This window comes from Molothrus aeneus, chromosome Z, assembly GCF_037042795.1.
Source record: "Molothrus aeneus isolate 106 chromosome Z, BPBGC_Maene_1.0, whole genome shotgun sequence".
Taxonomy (NCBI): Eukaryota; Metazoa; Chordata; class Aves; order Passeriformes; family Icteridae; genus Molothrus; species Molothrus aeneus.
In genome coordinates, this window is record NC_089680.1 from 42,668,860 (window position 1) to 42,690,741 (window position 21,882).

Below are 21,882 nucleotides of genomic sequence, written 5' to 3' on the forward strand. Positions count from 1 at the left end.
CAAAGAAGATTAAATTACAAATAATGAAGTATACAAATGCATCTCATCCCCCCACAGGTTACAGAAATGGGATCATGATTAAAGAGCTGTTCAGTAAAAGGGGTGAATCACAGGCTGACAGATGTTGTACACAGAGAAAGGTCTCTCTAGTACAGCTTTTCTGTCTCTACAGCAAGTGAGTCTAACTCCTAAGTCTTTCCAAACTGTTCAGGTTTTGAAAGCATTTCATTATTGCTTCATTAAGCACGTACATTCCAACTTCCTTGCACAACTGTAATCCAAGTTATTTGAAATCATCTGATGTAAAATTTTTATTTGCTTTCTTGTTTTGGTATATCAAGATTTGCAGGGTTATGTGACACAAAATACCACACTAGCAGCCACTTAACACTTTCTTCAAAGAAATGCCCTTTTTTCAATTTGTCAGTTTTCAATAGCTGCAGGTCTTACAAGGAGCTCTCTTTTAGTGACAGCTGAGTTAGAAATAAAGAATATTTTTCTGATTTAGAAATTGAAAGCAAAGGAGGAGAGAGAAATCAAAACAAACTCCCACCCAGTTTTAAGATGCAGAATCAATGAATGAAAGCATAAAATAGCACTGCTTTGTGAGACAGCAAGAAAATAAGTTCTAAGGGCTTAAAAATCTGCAGTTCCATTAACTAATTCAAACCTTCAGATTCAACAGGCAAATTTAGATCAAGCATAGATCTTACTATGCTTGAAGACATTTTCTACACTCTTTTTCACACTCCCTTTCTTGCTTTCTTTTCCCTCCCTGTCTGTCAGAATCTCAGAGTGGTGGTTCTCCTCCAGACCCATGGTAGGCACCTGCTGAAGAGTACAGCATATGTTGTACGTGGAAGCCTTGGGACTTGGAGGAATCTTGAAAACTTAGTTAAAATTTCCAAGTACCATCTGCCAAGTTTCAAGATGGTTGGTAAAGCTTCATTTAGTCAGTACCTCCAGGGTAGCTATAGAAATACCTCCCATAGAGAAATACTGAGAAAGGGTGATTCAGCTTCCGGGGAGTGGAAGCTCCTATCAAAAGGAAGGGAGGAAGGAGACAGCATGGCAGGAGAAATATTTACTTTCCTTTGACTAGATGATTGGAGTCACCACTGGAATTAATGTTCTTCCTGTGTGACTAAGGAAAGAACTGTTAGTAGTGTATTAAACTCAAAAGCTTTTTTTTCTAACTAGAAAGATATGCACTTTATGAACATCAGGTTTGGTTTTGCATTCTCAACAGGAACAATCCAGAAAATCTCATGGAAAAAATGCTCAGATGAAAATTAGGTCCACAGTCCAAGAAACCACAAAATGCAAATCCTCCCTCCCTTGCTGGACCTATGTACCCTCAGTTTAAAATCTTTTCAGTAATGTGTTATGAATTAATACTTGTAAAAAAAAAAACAAAAAAAAAGAAGAACTTTTCACATGTTTTCATGTTTCATTGGAAAGGCTCCTAAGAAATCTAATCCATGTGGTGTTTTGAAGCCAAGACTGTTGCCCTAGTAGCTGTGCATATGATTACTGATATGCTGCATATTCCTAAATAAAAGCTTAGGCAAGCTATTAAATATTCATGCGGATGGTGGAATGCAATAATTATATCCAAGCAGAAAGCTAAATATAAACAAAGGAATGAATAACCAGCCTAGAGAACAAGGAATTAAGTTACTTGTTCTGCCCTGTGAGCTGAACATCATCTTTATGGATACCTTGTTCTGCAAAAAATGGGGTCTACATGTTAGACAAAAGAAACAACTAGTTGAAAGACAGCAATTTCCTAATCTCTCCAATAACAGTGGTTGTGCTTAGGAGTAACTGATGAGGTGAACATGACGGGTACTATCTTCAGTTGCATCATCTTGAACCTAGAAGGTCATCCAACCCAAGAGACCATCTAAACCAGAACTTTCCTAGGAGAGTCTTACTCAAAAAAAAATTGTGAAAACAGCATGTCAAGGACATATATTCTAATCCTGTAAGAAAGAGAAAAAGATACCAATGGAGATCTGAATTATTTTTTTAACTTTCCTATGAAAGGTGCAATTGATTTAAACAACTCATCTTTTATTGATGAAATGGAAGAAAGAGTCCTAATGAGAAATCACAAGATTTATTTTTGCTGCCTTCTGTGTTTTTCTTTGGCTGTCCCTAGTTTGAGCCTCAAGGAATTTGTAATCAAGGAAAAGAAGGAGAAGAAAAAGTGAAGAGTGGAGGTGCTCATGTGCTCTGCAGTACTCAGGTACTGGTTACAATCCCGCCTCCGTTTTTCCTCTCACTCCCTTCCTTTGCCACAGTTATCACAGATATCTCTGGCCACATGAAGTACCCAGTGTGGGCCAAGAAGTTTTGCTTGGTTTGCTTTTTAAAGCAGAGAACAGTCAGTCTGTTCTTCCTTTAGTGGCACATCAACAATACTACAAAGAGTGGGAGTGGGACACTGAAATTCTGCTTTTCAGCACAAAGCATGTGGCTCCTATTTTATTTCACAGAAGATTTCTAGGGTGTTTTCTGCTAATTATGAAAGTAAAAAACTGTACGGATTTTTACATGTTATTCTGATGTCTCACATTTAAAACCATAAACAACAGTAAGATTGTTTATGAAAAGCAGAGAATACAGAAAATAATCACAGAAAATAAACACAACAGCAAAACTAACAGATGCTACACAGAAAAGCAATTTCCCTCTTAATTCAAATTCTTTTAAAAAAGCCTTACTGTATTAGGGAAACACAGACTAGTGGAGTATCTTCAAGTTTTGCTAAAAAAACCCTAGAGATATTCCAATTAAAATCGAAGTCCTGTCACTGTAAGCTTGCCACAAATCCTCTTGCACATTACAGAATGAGGAAAAGTCAAGATGCATTCTTAAGATTCCTTATGCTTTACAAATCCACAACTATGCTTGGATGCGAAATGTTAAAAAAAGGCTGGAATCCTTTTCAGAATAAAAGATTTCAAAATAGTCCCTTTTTCCTTTAAAGAACACATGTCTGTCTGTTCAAATACAAGAGTTGAACAGAGCATACATAAAGAAAAGATTTGAGTTACTTAGGTCAAATTCTCCCTAAAATACATGTGTGCAACTTCAACTACCATCACATATACAGCAGATGGCTGCAATTATCAGCTTACTTGCAATGTATCTAATACCAGACTCTTCTAGAAGTTTACTTCAGAAGCACCTTTCAGAAGCACCAAGGAAGCAAAAATGAAACTTTTGTCTGCAGCTGCAAAGTACCCATTTTAAGAAATCTGACTTTTACCACTTTTGGTCGTACCACTTGAAAGGTATGCTTACCCTGTCAAAAGACCCTTTCATGAAGAAAGGGCAACTCTAAAATGATAGTCCTGCTCTCTTGACTAATAGCTCAAAACAACATTTAATGACACAAACTACTGGAAAAGACAGAAATGCTGTATGTATTTTGTTCGATATCTTACTATGGCACTCAAGGTGAAGGAAAACTACTTTATGACAAAAGGAAAAATATGATGAAAAGGTGGTTTTGTCTTAAATAAATTAATATTAGAATTGAAAATAAGAGAAATGTATTTGTTTAGAGTTAATCAAGCACAAGCGTATTTGTTTAGAGTTAATCAAGCACAAACGGGAGCTGCAACCACTTGCATAAAATACAATTCTGATCCATTGTGCCAATGCTGATATAAGTTCCTAACTGCATTCCTATACTCATGTTGCTTTCAAAACTCAATGAATTCCTGCTTACACACTGAAAAAAGGAAAGGTGTTCCAGAGGCACAAGGAGAATTACAATGTGATAATTGGCAGGGAATGTAATACAACTTTACAGATCAACTTCTGTAAAGAAGTATAAACCATTATTCTAACCATACTTCGAATGCATATGAGTAAAAAGGACTTGTCAAAAAATTAGTAACAAAACCAGTTTAGCAAAATGTCCCAATGACAAGTCTCTCTTTAGTGACTCAAACGTTTTCTTCCTCTATGGTAATTGGAAGTCATCATGGGGGAATTGAAACACATTTCCATGATTGTAAGTTTCACCCAGAATTTTTCCTGCAAAGATCCACATATATAGCCCCTCTCCAAACAGGAGACTTTATGGAAGTTCAAAAAGTGATCAGCAAAACTCATGAGGGAAGAATGTACTATGAGCACTTGAGAGTAAAAGGTATTACCTCAGACTCTGTAAACTTGTAGTCACAAATTTCAGGTGTGCTGTGTTTTAGGAAAGTTTTACTTTGTCAGAACATTTGCCCTATTCTTACCTCTTTCCTGTGCATCTCTTTGAGCTATTGCTGAAGACAAGGTGTGAGGTGAATTTTGCTGCTACAGCTATTCTACATCTTCAGCCAGAGAGTCTTCCAGCAGTCTTGATGCATTCTGATCCAGGTTTATAGCCATAATCCTCAACAGATCTTTCAGCTCTCAGATAGATTAGCCATGCATTCAGAGCATGCAGAGAAACCCTGAAAATGCTGAGACATGAGACTCACCTGTACACTCATGTTGTAGTCCTTTCCCATAGTATCCTTTTTCACAGATACACTCGAACTGGCCAGTGTGAGTGCCACACTTACAGCTTGCCATGATGTCACAGCAGTTCTCGTTTGCCTCGCAGAGATACGAACAATGAGATATATCTTCTTGGATATAGCTGCCAGAGGGCAGGTCTGAAATAATATCAATTTATTAACCAAGAATTCAAACAAGAGTAAAGCCACAGTCTCACATTATACCATTAGTGAAACACTTGTTAGAAGCCCTAGGCTCCAGCTCTAAGTAGGCAGTATGGAGCAGACCCTAGCTATGCTCCATATGCAAAAAATTGGTGTCCTTATTCTGGAAAAGGGCTCACTGAAATCCAATGGTGCACTCAGGTTTTCTCCTCGTTTGAGTCTAACACTGCCAGAATGCAGTCTCGCTCCCAACAGAAGCTGTTGGGACAGGTTTTCCCAGCTTTGGTGGATTGTTCTTCCGATTTGGCATCAGGAGAATATTTGGTCATGGTATGTAAAACTATTTGGTCACATTATAAACTAAAAAACTTCAGCACATTCACAAAGACCAATCCAACCTTACCTGGAACAAACAGGCAGGCAACAAAGCACCAGAAAACCTTATTTTACACTGTTATTTTAAAGTAGTATGTCTTTAAAAATTATAGCAAATAAATTCAAATGACTAGTCTGATGCCTGTTCTATGCCTCAATCAAGCAGCATTGTCAAACAAATGTTTAATTGTGTGCTCTCTCTTGCTTGTCTACCCTATATTTCAGAAAGAACTTTTAGGATATAGCAGATTAAAAGAGGAATCACAGTCTGAACTCTCTTTCCAGTTTTACTGCATGTGTAAGGTCATAAACACAAACTGTATTGACTCTTACAGAGAGGGATCTAGATTGGTTCTGAACAGGCTGTTGTTGCTGTGTGAGACACCCTAAAAGTATTAAGTCTAGTTCTAAAGTGTACACTTGCTGCCTCTTGTACCTGAATACGAGGTTCATTTGTTCAAGCACAAGATACATTGGGCCAAGAGCACAGTCTGCTCTTCATAGACAAAATGAAGAGCTGAAGGGATGTAAGCATGTATATACATCAGTAAGGAGAATTTTTCTCACATCCTGTTGGTGATGAGTTAAGCCAAATAAAGTTTATCCTTTTAACTGAGGGACAAACACCTCTGCTAGAAAGTAGGAGAAAAATAAAAAGAGAATCAACACTACATGAAGTGTAAATGCAAGACAGTACTGGAGAGCTTTCTATTCAGACCTCTCTGCTCCCTGTAGATTTCTGAGGTTAGGACATTAATACCTTCATGAAGAGCTCTGCGTGCCAGAGCTTCAAACTCAGTAAAACTGTGAAGAAGATAACAGTGATCTTCTTTTGGGTGGGATGCCATATCATTCAGCTCTCGGATATTCCCCTGCCATATCCCAAAGGTGAAGATCTCCACTCCAAGGTCACGCAAGGATGCTGCAATGGGTCTTGGGTCTCCCCCATTGGAATAGCCATCAGTAATGAGAAATATCACTTTTGTAGCATTTCCGCGGGCATGCCGTAGTATTTGCTGGAAGAGAAAATGAAATTGCACACCTCAGCAAAAGGTAGACAGTGGTTGGTTGGTACACTACTTCCTCCATTATATGACTCCTATAACTTGAATTATACAGCTAATAAGGCCCTTGCAAGATCATCCACTATAACAAAGGTCAAACAGCTCGTAGAGCCTGTGGTTGATGAAGGCAAATCACCTGAGTCACACTTTAGGTGGTCACAGTTTACACAACCACAGAAATCATCACATCATAAGAAATAAGATTTTTCATGCTGATTGATTAAGTCACCCATGCATCAGATTCACAATGATTCTGAGGAAAGCTTAAGTGACTTTGTTCAGACTGAAGTTTAAATAGGTACTACAAACATTGAAATTCTAGTGCAAGACCCAAAATACAATCTAACATATTTTAATGCAATATTATTTTTTGATCCACTAAACTATAAACCCTACTGCTGATTTATTGTAAGCCTTCTCCTAACAAATATTTGGACTGTTGGTTATTTTAAATTCAGCATAAAATTCCCCATTTGTCCCTGTTGAATGATGCTTTCCTCCCTTACAACAGTTTGCCAAGATCACTTCGGATTGTCCATCATGGCCTAAAAAATGCCTTTAGTTCCTTCTACGCTGCTGCTTGCTCTTCCTAATACTTCACACAAAGCATGTATGATACTGTTCACAACCGCCTGAGTGAGACCATGCCCCACAGATTCCTGCCCATTTCAGTCTTCCAGTCTGACAATGCACTAGACTTCCTAATCATGGCCAGGTGCTGTCCACAACTCTAAAGCAGGGGATTGTGAAGATATATTTTCTCCATCCTCTGGGAACTTATGCAGAAAGAATTAGATGCAGACTTCCAATTTGGTAGCAGGTATTATGCTCATGTTTATTTCAATAATAGATTGCACTATGCTACAATTAATGCAAAAGACCACATTTAATAGACCTTTGGATGATACTCCAAAAGACATGTCATTGTATGACAAGGAGGTAAATGTGATTAAGACACTCTTAACAAGCACAAATTCCAAAACCAGAGATCAACCAAGCTGAACTGTTTTATTACAAAATCTTTATGTAAGTCTTATGAAGTAAAATCATCTGGCTTTCAGCTGATCCAAGAGGTTACTAGCTAGGCCAGCCTAAATAACCTACAGAGTTTTTATACCCCTTCTCAGTAAAGGGGTATATAAAGGCCAGGCCACATTTTAGGACAATTGGATTTTGATTTGTCAGTTCTCTGATTTCAGGTAGATACTATGCAAAAATAAGCACACACACCATAATTCAAAGCACATACCATTGGCACTGTGGTCTGAGAGACTGCCAAGCAATATTTTGCTGTTGGGCTTGATTTTATTACTACTTGTTTGCAAAACCCAAAGGGAGTGAAACCAGATTCTCTTGCAGTCAAAAATACCCTTCACAAATCAAACTTATTGTTCCTCATACTGCTTAAGTTATAAGTGGAAAACCAGAATGAAGCAGGAAAACAGAATGAAGTGGGAAACTAGAATGAAAAGAATCAGGAAGAAAACGACAAGACAAAGGGCAACATGAAGACAAACAGTAAGAAAAATGTACAAATGCCTAATTTCAAAATGAATTCTGAAACTGATGCTCTAATACAAGTGACTGCAGACAGAGACAGTAACGTTATTTATAATTCACATGTATAATTAATATATTTACCATTAACTGTGCTATTTTAAAACAGAATATAAACAACTTAAACTTCTATCCAACTTCGCAAATATTCAGGCTGATATTCTCCACTCAGGATGCTTGTCTAAAGCTATTTTAGTAAAAATGGCCCTTTTTTGAAAAACAAGACAAAGAAAACATATGTTCCATCCCTACTCACTTGGTTTTGGCAACTGCAGCATCTCTGAGCTTTGAAAAAAGAACATTTAATCTGCAAATTACATAATAAAGGTGGAAAAATATGCCCCAAATACATTCAAATTGTGGAATGTGTGTAACTGAGAAAGAAACCACAACTTACACAGGGTTAAGAGACATTATGGAGATTGCCAGTGCAAGCCTCTGAAGATCCCACCTACAGGCAGATTGCTCTAGCAGATTATTATTTCACCTTGTGATTGTGCCATAACATGTACTGAAGGGGGAACAAAACTTAATTTTGGAAGTATGGCAATTTCTGTAGAATCCTTCAGCACTGTTTCCCTCAGTGCATAAATAGGGAGCTTCCCACACTTTGTAGATGAAGGTAGTGGATAGCATTCCACATTGTCCTGGTTCTTCAGCAGTTAATGCTCATAATCAGCAGCAGTTATACTTCCACATTTTCCCTCAACACAGAGACATGTCTGTCTGCATGGCCAGTGAACAAATGAGCTTGAGCCCCAGTAGTCTAGACAGGACTACAGATATCTCAGGACTATTTAATTCTGACTAGCAAATAAGCAGGGATTTTATTTTACAAAATTAGACTGCTACAAATGCCCTCTGAAACTCCTGAAACACAAACCCTCCATGAACTTCCAAGTAATCAAGATATTTGAATGATACTCCAAAACAGTTTGCCAAGAAATTGCCTGGTCCCATGAAAAATTGCTTACCAAGACCTTTTAAAAGATGTGGGGGTTTGTGTAAGTGGAAAGCATCAGTGAAAGACCATCTTTGAGGAGTAAATGACTATTTTTGAGAGGAAAATATGCCTTGGCTACACAACCCTCAGATAAGGCAAGAACCAATATCTTTTCTGCTGTCTGCAACCACCTCTGTAAGAATGGCACTTCTTGTCACACAGACACGGACTGAGCCAACAGGTAAGAGAGCATGAAGATGTCTTCCTGCTACCCAGAAGACTCGAATATTCAGGCACCAGGGAATCTGAGTAGAGAAATAGACAGACAAACAGACAAGATTGCTACATATTGCCCCTAGAAATCAAAACAAAACAAAGCGACTGACCAGATTGGCCCTCATGTCTTGCAGCTGTAACTCTAGACACAGAATCCCTGCTGCATAAAAACAGAGGAAAACAAAAGGGAGGGAAAGAAACATTCAGCATGGAGAGGGGGCAAGGAAGAGGTGGGAAAGAAGACAAAAGTCTATTATAAAACAATTTGTCTATGTCTGCTGGTCCACTTAGGTTTTTTTTTCTTTTTGTGAGAACAAGAGGACAGGCCACCAGCCTGTCAGTGCTGCTGACAGTCCAAGTATCAGTCTCCATTCCTCTTCTCTGCAATATTTGTGCAGCATTTCACATAATTTTTGTTTTCTCTAACCCTGACTTACATCCCTCTATTCTGAGTAACCTCTCTCTCCAGAAAGCTGTTTTTCCCCGAAGAAAAAGTTCATATATTTTAAAATATTTGTTCAACCCCTAAACTTGTTTAACCCCTAAACTTGTAAGTACATGCAGAGATTGTTCTTCAGCACCTGCCAACTTAATGGACTGCATCTACATAAAGAGTACTTTTTTTTTTTTTTATGACAAGGATTTCTAGTCCCTTCATAAATCATCAGGTTCTTCATAAATACAGTTTAAAAGCCCTCTAAATGGTACTAGTAAATTTAAAGTATAAATTTAAAGAACCTGTTTCTTTGACATGAATATCCACATCTGCTTCTGATTTTACCATCAAATGAAACTGAGCACCAGCCATAACTTGAATTACAGGGCTGAATGGCCTGTTACATTGAGAATTTAGCCCATTTGGTCAATACTATAAATTAATAGCGGACAAGTATTAACAAAACAAAACAACTAGTGCTATTGATGATTGAATAGAAATTCATGGGGCCCCTAAAAATACCTAATCTTTTACCATTTCAGTAACTAGTTTCTTGCCTACACTTCCTTCAGAATAGTAGATCAGTCAGTTTCAGTAATCCTTACAGATTTTAAATAAAACATTCTTTTCACATTAGCAAAAAGTTATTACCATCTGTATTGTGTTCAGTGACTGTTTGGTGTGTACAAATATCTGGCAGTCTAATCAATTTTTTGTGCCAATAAAAGTCCTTAGAATTAAAATATGAAGTCTTGTGCAACAAAAGAGTTATCATACAAAATCCTTCTCTAGAAATTCACTACTGTAATGGAAAACAAAATCCTATCAGTACAGTCACAAAACCAGCTAAATCCTAACTTCTGCATTTTTACCATTAACATGGAGTCTGTAACACAAAATTTGGAGATGAGCAGTATTGAAGGGCAAAGACTTCTTCAGTCACTTGACAGCCACAGCAATGATGTTGTCAAAGGTTCTTTGTTACTCTCTCAACTACATCTTCTGCTTGTAATCCATAAACATATGATCTTGGGCCTGATTCCTGTCTTTACTCTCTCTTTTGATTTTAAAGAAGATTCTGATCATACAGAACTGAATATTAATATATCTATCTAGAAGGAAACAACTTGAAATGGGTTACCCTCTCTCACTTTACAGACCAAGCCAGGCTGTAACATCATACAGCCCCAGGAGTAGCTTGCCTGAAAATGCTTAAGTTGGAGCCTAACCCTCAAAATAACATTATCTAACATTCACTTTGCAGGAAAAAACACTACAAAGCAAATAGTATTTCTTATAGATCAGGAAGAACCACCACTGCATCTCAGAAGCAAACCAGAAAGCTTTCCACTAGAGAGCCATTCAGCTGTTCTAGCCCAAAAGACCACTTACACTGGATTTCCTTTCACTTTAGGAATGACTCAAAACATATACACCAGGGGGTGAGCTCTGAATAGAATGAAATTATTCTTTTTCCTATATGATTACTTATTCAATATAAAAGAAATAATTTCCATTTTATAATATTATAGAATGATTTTAACTATCCATAATGAAACATATTTGTTATTAAGCCTATATTAAAATGAATAAATGTTAGTTTATTACAAAAAACACTGCAGAGATTTGTTCCATGTATTCATAACAATATTAAAACAGGACATCCTAATTTATCATAGGTGGCTTCAGAAGCAGATCAGTATTTCATTGACAAAGGAAAATGGCAATACTAAGTATCTTTGCCAAGCTCAACTCTGTTCCAAGATTTCTTTGCTTTCACCTGTCCCCCAGGTAAAAATGTTCAAATCTGACAGGAGATTTTACATAAATAAATATTCTATAAAGAAAAAAATAACCAGTACTGTGATCAAGCATAGCTTTTGGTGAAGCTGAGATATCTTATCACTGAATCCAGAGCACTCCTGAGGAATCTGGTCATCTCCCAAGAATAATGCAGAGCTAGAGTGTGACAAATACAGTTCCCCTGCATCAGGAAACTGTTGCCAGGTGAAGAATTGTTTGCACCTCGTAGGTGGTTGCTCTTCAAAAACCACTGGCCTATGGAACCACACAATGCTGATTCTGTAGGAAGAAGATCTGGAAAGCAACCCAGACCAATTTTGCAAGCTTTTATGAGTTCATCAGGCAGTCAGGTACAATTTTGAGGTTGCCCACCACCAGGGATCACCAGTCTGCCAGGACAGAAAGCATGCACACAGGGAAGGGAATGTAAGGTAATGACTTTGGGAAAATTATTATCATATGCATAGTTTTTTTCCTGGGAAAATCTATTAATATATATGTAAAATATAGTCTATAAACAGGAGCTTTTCCTGCACTCAGCAAGCAAAATATTTTGGAGAAGATATCCCCTTATGCATCCAAATGAACAAAGAATGCCTGCTTCTTAGTGTTACATTTGGTGCTAGGGAGTTTTATCTTATTGATTTTGGGTACATAAAAGACCTGGCTACACCTCCTGAGCTCCCTGTCTAAAACAGCAAATACAGAGATTCCATCATATTTTCTTTTGGTTACTATACATTACTCTTTTCACTGCTCAAATTGAATGAATCTTATCCCCTCTTTAGGTTTCAAAAATTAACTAAAAGATAGTCCCCAGTTAGAGGTTTTGGCTTTGAACCTTTCCCACTCTTCTCTGCAATGCTACACAGGCCCTAGGGAATAAGCTGTCACCTACCTAGAAGAAATTAACTAATATTAAAGCTTCCCTTGGATATTTCACTAGCAAGAAATGCAATCTTGATTCAAAGAAAAGATGTATCTATAGAAATAATCTGGATATTTAAAATACTTAGATAGTTATTTCAGTAACTGGAAGGCATGATCTGAGTAAATCTCACAACTATGTCAGACAACCCCACTATGTGGATGAAAGCACACAGGTGAAAAAGCCAGGCAAGTTCATGGCCAGAAAATGTACTGACATGACATCTGAGTAAAGACTGACAGATCTAGTAATGTTCAGATGGGGAAAAAGGGTTTAAGGTCCTCTTATCCATGCATATTATATAAATACTTAATGAGGGGGGGGGAGTAAAAAGATGTATACAGAATCTTCTAATTGGTAGCAAGAGGCAAGAAGCACATATTTAATTACCAACTTTACACTTAAAGAGAGGAAGCAATATTTCTGCTGCAAGAGTAATCAACCACTGAAACAGGTTTCCCAGAAGGTTTGTGGGCTCTCCATCCCTGGGTATATTCAAATACCAACTCAGACACAGTCCTGAGCAACCAGAATGAAAGCAACCCAAAACAATCACTAAATGGTTTTAGTGATGGTTTTTCATTTTTTAACCAACTAAACAACCCAAAACCATCACTGGCTCTACAATGATAGGAGCTATAACACAGAATTTTGACTCACACAGTTGTGTTAGGACTGTTGGATATCGTGATTTGACATCGAGGGGCTTGCAGTTTTGAGCTCTAAACTAGAAAGAACAGAATGCACCTCGTTTTCAGGAAGCAACTAACCTGCATATCCTTCATCTTCAATCATTCTGATGTCTTCTAAACAGGACATTAAAAAACAGGGCATGTTATGAATATAGACATTTTCTGAGCTCTTGTGCTATATAACTTTTAACAACTTCATCAAGACTTTGCAAAGTTCCTGGAGGCCTTTATATGATACCATGTTGCATGCTATACTCAACATATCACTTGCTAATAAATCTCAGTTTGATTTAAAAAATAAAAAAATCCTAGTTTTCTTGTCTGTGAGCAGTTTCCACCATTAAAATTCCAAAGATGTTATTTGATTTCTTTAGTACTGCTCTGGTCTTCTGCTAATAATAAAAATAGGGACTCAAAAATATTTTACTAAATATGTTACCGATTTTCGTGTATTTTCAGACCAAGCAGTCACATCACTATTGACTAGTTCATCTGCCAAATATTTGTTTCTTTTGTGTTTGCTTTAAGCATTTATTACTTTAAATAAGCAGGGGGAAAGAAGAAAAGCTGAACTGAATAATTAGTTCCAAAAGGACAAACACAATTCATGACCTGGTCCATCTACTGCCAGCTGTTACTGCTCAATTATCATCTGAATACTTTTTTTCCCCCCTTTTCTCCAGGACTGCTAGAATTGAGCAACACTAACACAAAGTTATCACTGATAAGAGATGTCCCTGACCAACTGGGTGTAGGGGAGTGCTTGGGAGAGAAACCCAACTCTCTGTTTAACTGTTCATACTGTCCATGCTTAGCAGAGCACCACAACTCTGATCGTTAAAGCTCTTTACAGACTGCTGCTTATATTCAAGGAGGCTCTTCATCTTCCTGGTTGAGGTTGCCAGTGAGACCTTGAAGCAGAGGAAGTACTATAATTTTAAAAAGAGCTTTTGTTTTGGATTGTGTTAATGTCACAGAGAAGTAAGCAGTTCCAAAATTTAAGCAGGGTCCTAGTCCTACAAAGAACCCGTTGCAAAAAGCAATAGTGGTTTTAATTTCTGCACCTAGAAAAGTCAGAAAATTCTTAGCATCACAAACATGCAGCCTCACCTGCAAAATCTGACTCACAGATTCCAGTAACATATGGAACTGGGGGACAAAGGATAAAATATGTATCACAGAACATGTAAAAATAACATTCAGAAGTTTAATGCTGAGGCTTTTGTCAGGAACTACTGCTAAATATTATGTATTTTGTTGTAAAGGCCTCTCATAAGCTTAGGAAATGAATTAAAAATGAACCAACTTATTTTGTCCTGACTTCTTCAAAATTTTAATGTTGTGAATTTATTCCTTCTCTCAGAACAAATCACTCAGCAGCTTTTCTGGTTTGTCTTTGTATCTCTGAAGTAAAGCACACGATAAGACTGATTTCTCTGTGAGGGTCATAACTTTTAAGGACTGGGGATCAGAAGAGGCTTATTGTCAGACCCTTCCAAAAAGGCTCTGAGATGACAACAAGAAATGGTTTTCTCATGAAAAAGAATGTCTATTCCTGAAACATTTAGGATGATATCATCCAGATACCATAATGGTGAAATGTTTAATTCATTGTATTGTTGGTTCAGATATTACATCCACAAGATTTATTTTATTTTGTGCAGCAATATCTACACCAGGCTTCTAAATTACACGCTTCTGATTAGACTAAAAGGCAAGGCACAATTTTGTAAGCACAAGCAGAAGAATTCCAAAGAAGAGGTTTTCAACTAAAGAAAGTATTAACTCTGATTAGGCAGCCACAGATATTATGCTAAACAAAGCACTTTTTGACTGTCCTGACAAAAGGTCAGAGAAAAATTAACTATTTAAAAACCTCTAAAGGTAGGTATATTTCAGGCTTGGTCTAAGGGCAAGGAAAAATGTGCAGATGTGTATCTTGCCTCTGACTCTGCCTTATTAATCTTGTGAACAAACCCCATGCAAGGTTGGAGTATGCAGGACCAGTACTCTTCACAACACCACACTGATTAAAACTGGAGACTTAGAGCTGACACCAGTGGTGGTTGACAGAAACCCCACTTGCAATTTGGTAATCCCTAACTACCAGCTCTGCAATTGCAAAGGTGGTGACAGAGGTAAACCAAGTTGACTTTTTGATTTTTTTTACTACCATATCTTTAACACAGACTCCCAAAGCCATGTCAGAAACACTGTCAACCAGCCAGTTAGCTCTAGTTGACCTAAGCCATCATCGGATATTTAGAACATGATGCCAAAGATAACCTAGAATCTGCTACTCTCTCATTATTAGCTGCAGATTTTGCAGAGAACATAGAAATAGAAATCCACGAATACATGTTTGATAACCAGACAATACACATGATTGTGAATGTTCATCTTTTTAGTGAGAGGGCATTATGTTTTTTTAAATTAAAAAAACTTAACTAAGTACATGGTAGGAAAAGATTTTCAGTTCTTAAGCTCCAATAAATTTTTCATTTTAATTTGAAAATGAGATTCTGAATCTGAAAATGCATTGAAAATAAAAGCTAATTTTCCTAGTGGGTAACAATGCTGCATCTTGTACTTTTGTCATACAGAAGAAACAAAGCCAGTGTTACTTATTTAAACAAGCATTAAATAAGCACTAGAATTGTTAATCCTAAACTGATATGTGCTTACATTCTTTTGGGGGACATTTTTTTAATATTTATTAACTATAACACAGAGCATGGTATTTGACATGCTGGTTGGACATTCATCACACTCCTCCAAAATCACATTAGATACAAACACCAGATTTCAAAGACCAGATTCTCAGAAAATGTGGAACCTTACTCTGTAGGTGACAAACCTTCCACTTGCATATACCTATACCTATACTGACTGCAATGGAGTGAAGATGAATTACAAAAACAAAAAAAAATTACCTTTTTAAGGCAACAATTATTTTTATAACACAGAACTCCCAAAGGCTCCCTCAGCTACTCCTTTGCCGGATTTTTTACAGTTGACATGTCTGAGCCTGTCTGAGTACTACCACTGACTTCTGCTTGACAGTAGTGCACACCTACAACTTCCACTTCAATTATGAAGAGAAATTGTTCCCATTTTACTTCCACTGAAAGACAGAAATTAGACTATCTTCTTTTTAGAAGATACAATTTTATCAACACATTGCCACTGGGACTAGTTTAAATAATTTTTATTTTCGTCTTTTTTTTTTAGACCAATAAAACTAATGCAGCTTCAGGATGTTTAAACTGTCCATCAAAAAAGATAGCGCACCAATGCTGCCATATATGTAACTGTGACTCTCAGCTGCTAAAACAAGAACCCATTAAGCTTCCATAATTGCATGATGACCCCTCAGTTCTGTTTCAAAGCCCATCTGGTAACAAATGCACATCCTTCTCACAAAACATAATGGGTGGTGTTAGCAGCGGCTATCTCTCAGGATCAGAAGCTCCAATACAGTTGCCTATAGATCTCTCAACACTTTTCACCACTGAGGTCTTTTGGCTTTAGTTGCATTCCTTAAGCATTAGGAAGAACACTTGCTTTAACCTGTTTGTATTTTCAATTCTGCTTTGGTTCTTTCTTGCTGTCACAACAGCTCTGTAGCTTTCCATAATGCAATAAGCAATCTGCTTAACATAAGCTGCATGTAGTTTGTGCTGTCCCACCAACTTATGCTGTGAAAAACTGAAGCCAAAGAGTTTTGAATTAATGAGCTCTGTTTCTTCCCCTTTCTAAGACTGTTTGCATGTGCCTTAAAAGAAAGACTCCAAAAATGAGCACTTGCTAGCTCAAGCATGGCACAAAATCACAAACAGGGTAGCAAACCCAAATATCAATAGAAGTTCAGCCATTCTCATCAGGATTATGTCTCTTGCGACTGTCTCTTGTGGTATATTTGGCATACTTCTGTGAATCACATAGAATTTATCTTTAATAGGCGGGGTAGGAATGCCAAAGTGTGGTCTATATGGCAAAAGTTAGTAAGGACAGCTTTGACAAAATACAGAAACTCTGCAATAAACTTGTCTGCAAAGTACCTTTGGAGAGGATACAAAGCTGCAGCGTCAAGGAGAACTCTCTTATGTTTTTCAAAGAAGATGGATGCTGTGTGGTTGTGCAACTGCTTTTAGGATGATGTTTTGCTGCCACAGGTTTTGAGACAGCTACTGCTATGTAAATCTTGCTCCTGTTCACTCATGTTCCCAGGTCAGACACTAACTGGCCTGATGACCTTGCAGAATTCACTTATCTCTCTGCCTCTGTGGTTTCAGTGGAACTGTCACAGATGTGAATTAATGACTTTGAGACCTACCAAAGAAGAGGGCTGCACAACGATTTAAGTGCTGGGTTTATTCTAACAATGCACTTTCCTTCATTTTCTATTACTATAACACAATCACAGAGACTTTGTAATGCTTTGCAGATACTTTTGAGTTTGGAAAAGCAGCAGATAATTCTGGTCAGAAGAATAAGGAATCCCAAGTTAAAGTGTAAAAGAAAAGGAACAATTAAAAAAAAAGACACATTTTAGAAAAGTGAAAGAAGAAATAATTATGGTTGTACCAAAGGACAGTTAAAAACATATGGCAGCAGTCTAAGAGTCCAAAGGGAATAGCAGAATATTATACTTTAGAAACTTTCTAGATTTATTCCAACAGTAGTATTTTAAACTTAGAACAGTCATTTTCTGAAGAGTGTCTAGGAAGGAGAGTGTTCTCTGAAGATGTTAATTTGTGTGACATGAAGAAATCATACCGAAGAAAACCACAGTACAGTATCTTTAACCAAGAGCTAGTAAACAGACCGGAATTTAACCTTGTCATTCTATCTTAATTTTCCCTGTCACCATGCAAAGATTTTTCTTCCCACATTCTTATATGAACACAGTGTAAAATGACAGTCATGCTGTTGCAGCCACAAAGTTTAGCTGGGCTCAAGAAACTAAACTGTAGGTTTCTGAAGGGATTTTTTGTTTATTCCACTTTAAAGATATCATTAGTCAAGATTTTGTATCAAGACGACAGATGGTATTTCTTAAGCTTATATTTTGTTTTTAACGGTTATTTTAAACTTGTATCATTAACTTTTTCACACAACACCCCTGGGATGGATATATATTGAAACATGGCTTCACAGTGGAAGATCCAATACAGGGATGTGTTTTCCTAAAGCAGGTTTGGCATGTGCAGCTCTGAGCGCATTTTAAGTGAACTTGCTTTCTCCTGCCAAAAGTGAAGAAAAGAATAATCTCTGCCAATTTCATATGCCCAGCAGTGACGTACCTCTTGCAATCTCGCTCCTCAGCTCCAAATGAGAATGTGTAAGTGTTTCAAAACAAGTGCACCCAATGCTCATCTACAGGACACTACCAGAAATTAGATTAAAAAAAAAAATTAAAAATTGCAAATGAGACTTGGTTTGGTAGTTGTTTATGAACACAGAGGCCAAATGACAAGGAAGAGCTGGGCCTAGCCTTGTAAAAAAGCTTCCTGGGTAGACTGGCTGTCCCTTGACCATCAACTGAGAAGTCTCCCCAGTAGGACCAAGTGCCAACACACGTCCAGGGGCTGCCTAGACCAAATTTCTGCTATGGGTCCGTACGACAGCATGAAAAGTGATTGTGTTACGGGAAATGCTCCCGGGGACATGCCCCTACTTACCGGTATACTGCACGCAGCTTAAGCGGACCTTTGTAAGTCATCAGCAATTAAAACAGACACCTGGCAGGTAGGTCTGACAGCTAGCGGGCACTCAAGTCCCGCTGCCATGAAACCAGGCAGGCATTTCAGATGCCAGAATTGACTCATGTATCACTTCTGAAATTGAGACACGGGCTCCATGACCCTTCAAAGAACGAATTTCACACGTTTGTTTGCAAGGGCAGCAGAAAACATGGGAGTTGCAGGTGCAGACAGCACGGCAAGATAGTGACTAATTGCTCTGACCAGAGTATTCTGCATCCTACACCCCATTGTACAGCCCTACACCCCTCGTCGCGGAACACCCTCGAGCAACGCAGAGAGCCACATTCCCACACCACACACTGCACAGACAGCACACCGTACACCCCACGCACTACCGCGACTCGCATCGCCGTGCCTCCCCTCGATGCCGACACCTCGCCCTGCCACAGCGCACCCCGCACCGCACGGGTGCGGCCCCGCCGCTCGCTCCTCTCAGCGCACGGCGCACCCCCCGCACCGCGGAGCCGCCCCGTCTCACCGCCGCCTGCTGGAAGGCGCCCTTGGTGTAGGTGCCGCCGCCGCGGTAGGCGATGGCGGGGATCTCTCGTCCCAGCAGGGCGCACTTGTGCTGCTGCGGCCGCCGCCGCGAGATGTAGTCCACGCGTGGCACCACGTTGCTGCGCGAGGAGAAGGTGACGATGGCGACACGCGTAGCCGCGGGCACCACGGGGAAGTCGGAGAGCAGCTTCTTGACGAAGCGCAGCTCGCTGAGGAAGTTGGCTGGACCCACGCTGGACGACTCGTCCACCAGGAACACCAGCTCCAGCCGTCCGCTGCGCGCCCGCAGGCGCCGCACCTGGCGCTTGAAGGCGCGCCCCAGCTTCTCCACTTTGCTCTCCGTCGTGTCGGGCAGCGGCGGCGCCTCCAGGGACGGCGACGCGAAAGTTGGGGCGCGGAAGAGGGCGCCCGGCTGGCCGCCCGGCCGGCCCTGCGGCGCCGACGGCGACAGGGACAGCGACAGTCCCCCCCAGCAGCAGAGAGCCACCAGGGGCCACATGGCGTGGCGGCGGGTGCCGGGAAACGCCGGCAGGCGCGGGAGAAGAGCTGCTGGTCGCCCCCTGACGCCCCACCTCTTCTCTACTCGGAAAGGCGTCCGGCCTGCCTCTCTGTCTCCCTGCCGGCCTCCCCGCCGGCCCCCGCAGGTATCCACGCCCTTTAATCCCCCGCGGCTGAGGCGCTGCCCCTCGCACGCCCCTCTCTCTGTTTTCCCCTCCTCGCCTTTCGGTAGCGTTCTCCCCCGCCCCGTCCCTCCCCGCCTCCCGCCGCCCCGTCCCGCCCCGATGGGTCCCACACGGCTGGCGGGGGCCAGCCCGACAGCGGGGCGGGTGGCGGTCACTGGAAACGCGCCCAGCAGAAGCGAAGGGGGGCGGAAAGGCAGGACCCCCCCGAAAAGTGAGGAGCGCCTTTTCCGCTCCCTCGCCGCGCGGGTTGGAGCTGCTACTCGCGGGGACGGAGTGAGGGCTTGCACTGACACGTGCTGAATTAATCGTGGTTAATTTAGCCCTTTGTTTTGCGGGGAGGATGCGCCTGCGTCTGGGAGGTTTGAAGGGTCCATATGCTCTGGTCTCGCTCCTGGCTCTGTCACAGTCTCCCTCTCTTGTTCAAGGGCACACTTCAGCCGCCTGAGGACTCAGCTTTTCAACTTTCAAGATGTAGCAATACTTCATTTATGTACATCTCGCAGCAGTGACAGCGAGATGTCCAGATAACATGGGGTGAGTGTCCACAAGGTGTGTGCATGAAGGACAGGGACAGCACTTGCATATGTACATCAACACGTGCTTGCAAACATATACACTGATGTAGCAACAGTGACAATAAACTGTGGGTGTTATGAAAATTCCTGGTTGCCAACTGTGACATTACTAGCCATTTCTCCGAAGAGGTCCTCTGCTGTCTTCCTGTCTGTGAGTCACTTAGGAGAGAGATACACTCTCAACGAGACCTCCTGGCAAATTCTGAACCCACTACCCTTCAATCGATCTCAATACAGATTTAATTCTCAAGAATATTATGAGTTGAGAACTTGGGTTTGTTTTAGCCATTGATTTCAAATGGAACAGTTTTCTACTGTTCCTTAATCAACTGCATTTTCGGGAGTAACTTAGTCTCAGAAATGTTCCCCTGGGACAGATTAGCCATGTAAACCTGTTGATTGCAACTTTTGGCCTTTTGTTGGAATTTTCCTTCTTTTACATATTTTCTACTCCTTCTCTTGAGTTTGCTTCTGTTGACATCACAACGTGATGGAATACACAGGTACATTGGTTCATTTGCAAGTTCAGCCCCACATTTACATTCACATTTGGTTGAATTATACATTCCTTACACATTGAGATTTTTAGCTGACGGAAAATTGATCTGATACTGTCCTTTTGACTTCCCAGCAATACTCAAATTTCACTGCGAATGACAAGACACTAAGTAACAAAATGTTATTTAATTAGGGAAATGATGCATCTGATGCACACATCCAACATGTTTTTACATGTTTTAGGTTTATGGAGTAATCCAAGTGCTTCACAAAAATCTGTTTCTTGAGTATACTTCTGCAACTCAGTGATTGAAGAGAAAATGGAAATCAGACACTTACAGAGGCATATGTGAAAAACAGTTCTGGTACCAAAGGATGTGCTATGTGATGGACTGATCAGTTTCTGTTCATGTTATAGTGAAAGAGACAACCTCATACTTGGGCTACTATGAGACCTTTTTGTCTTGAAAGGGTAGCTGAAAATTGCTACAACCACTGAAGTCCTCAGCAAGCTGATTTGCTCCATTGGTCTTTGGAAGATTAAAGAAATGATGCTCCAATTGCATCCACTGTGGTCATACCACACCAGTCTTCTCATCACCTTAGTCTTCTCACTCACCTTAGTCTTCTCATCTATATTTTACTAGGCTGTAAGACTGTGTTGGTCTTTGCACAAACCAGGATGAAAGAATGGAAAAGTATAGGCAAGATGAGTGGTTTCTCAGGGTGCTCCTAACCGAAGAGGATCATTGCAGTTACAGTGTTCTGCTATTACCCCTGAGTTTTCAGATCATAAAAAGTACTTTAGTCTGGGTTAGCTTGTTGGAAAGCTAACTGTCAGTTCCTCTGTTTCACCCATATTTACATATTCCCAGATTCATCTTTATAGATGCCACACATTTTAGGACTCAGAAGCAGAGGAAAAGAAGACATACTGAAAACACTTTTAGCAAAAGAAAAACAATTCATGTCAATGGCCCATTGCCAGTGTGCAATCAGGTATGACTAATGGTGAAAACACAGTAGTTAGAAATTAACAGTAGTTAATTTCAGTCTTGGTGATCTCATCAGAATTACAAATGCAAAAAAAAAACCCAGGGAGATTCTAAA

At 39.8% G+C, this 21,882-nt stretch overlaps 1 protein-coding gene across 1 annotated transcript in view; it reads right to left on the reverse strand.

The window, feature by feature from the left end:
• SVEP1 (sushi, von Willebrand factor type A, EGF and pentraxin domain containing 1) overlaps nucleotides 1–19,515 on the reverse strand; it is a 115,211-nt gene extending 95,696 nt beyond the window's left edge. Inside the window, exons 1-3 of the mRNA XM_066568820.1 lie at nucleotides 18,997–19,515; nucleotides 5,812–6,067; nucleotides 4,494–4,670 (exon numbers count right to left, since the gene is read on the reverse strand). Coding sequence (XP_066424917.1) covers nucleotides 4,494–4,670; nucleotides 5,812–6,067; nucleotides 18,997–19,515 — 952 coding nt within the window. The remainder of the gene's footprint in view (nucleotides 1–4,493; nucleotides 4,671–5,811; nucleotides 6,068–18,996) is intronic.
• Nucleotides 19,516–21,882: the final 2,367 nt, after the last annotated feature.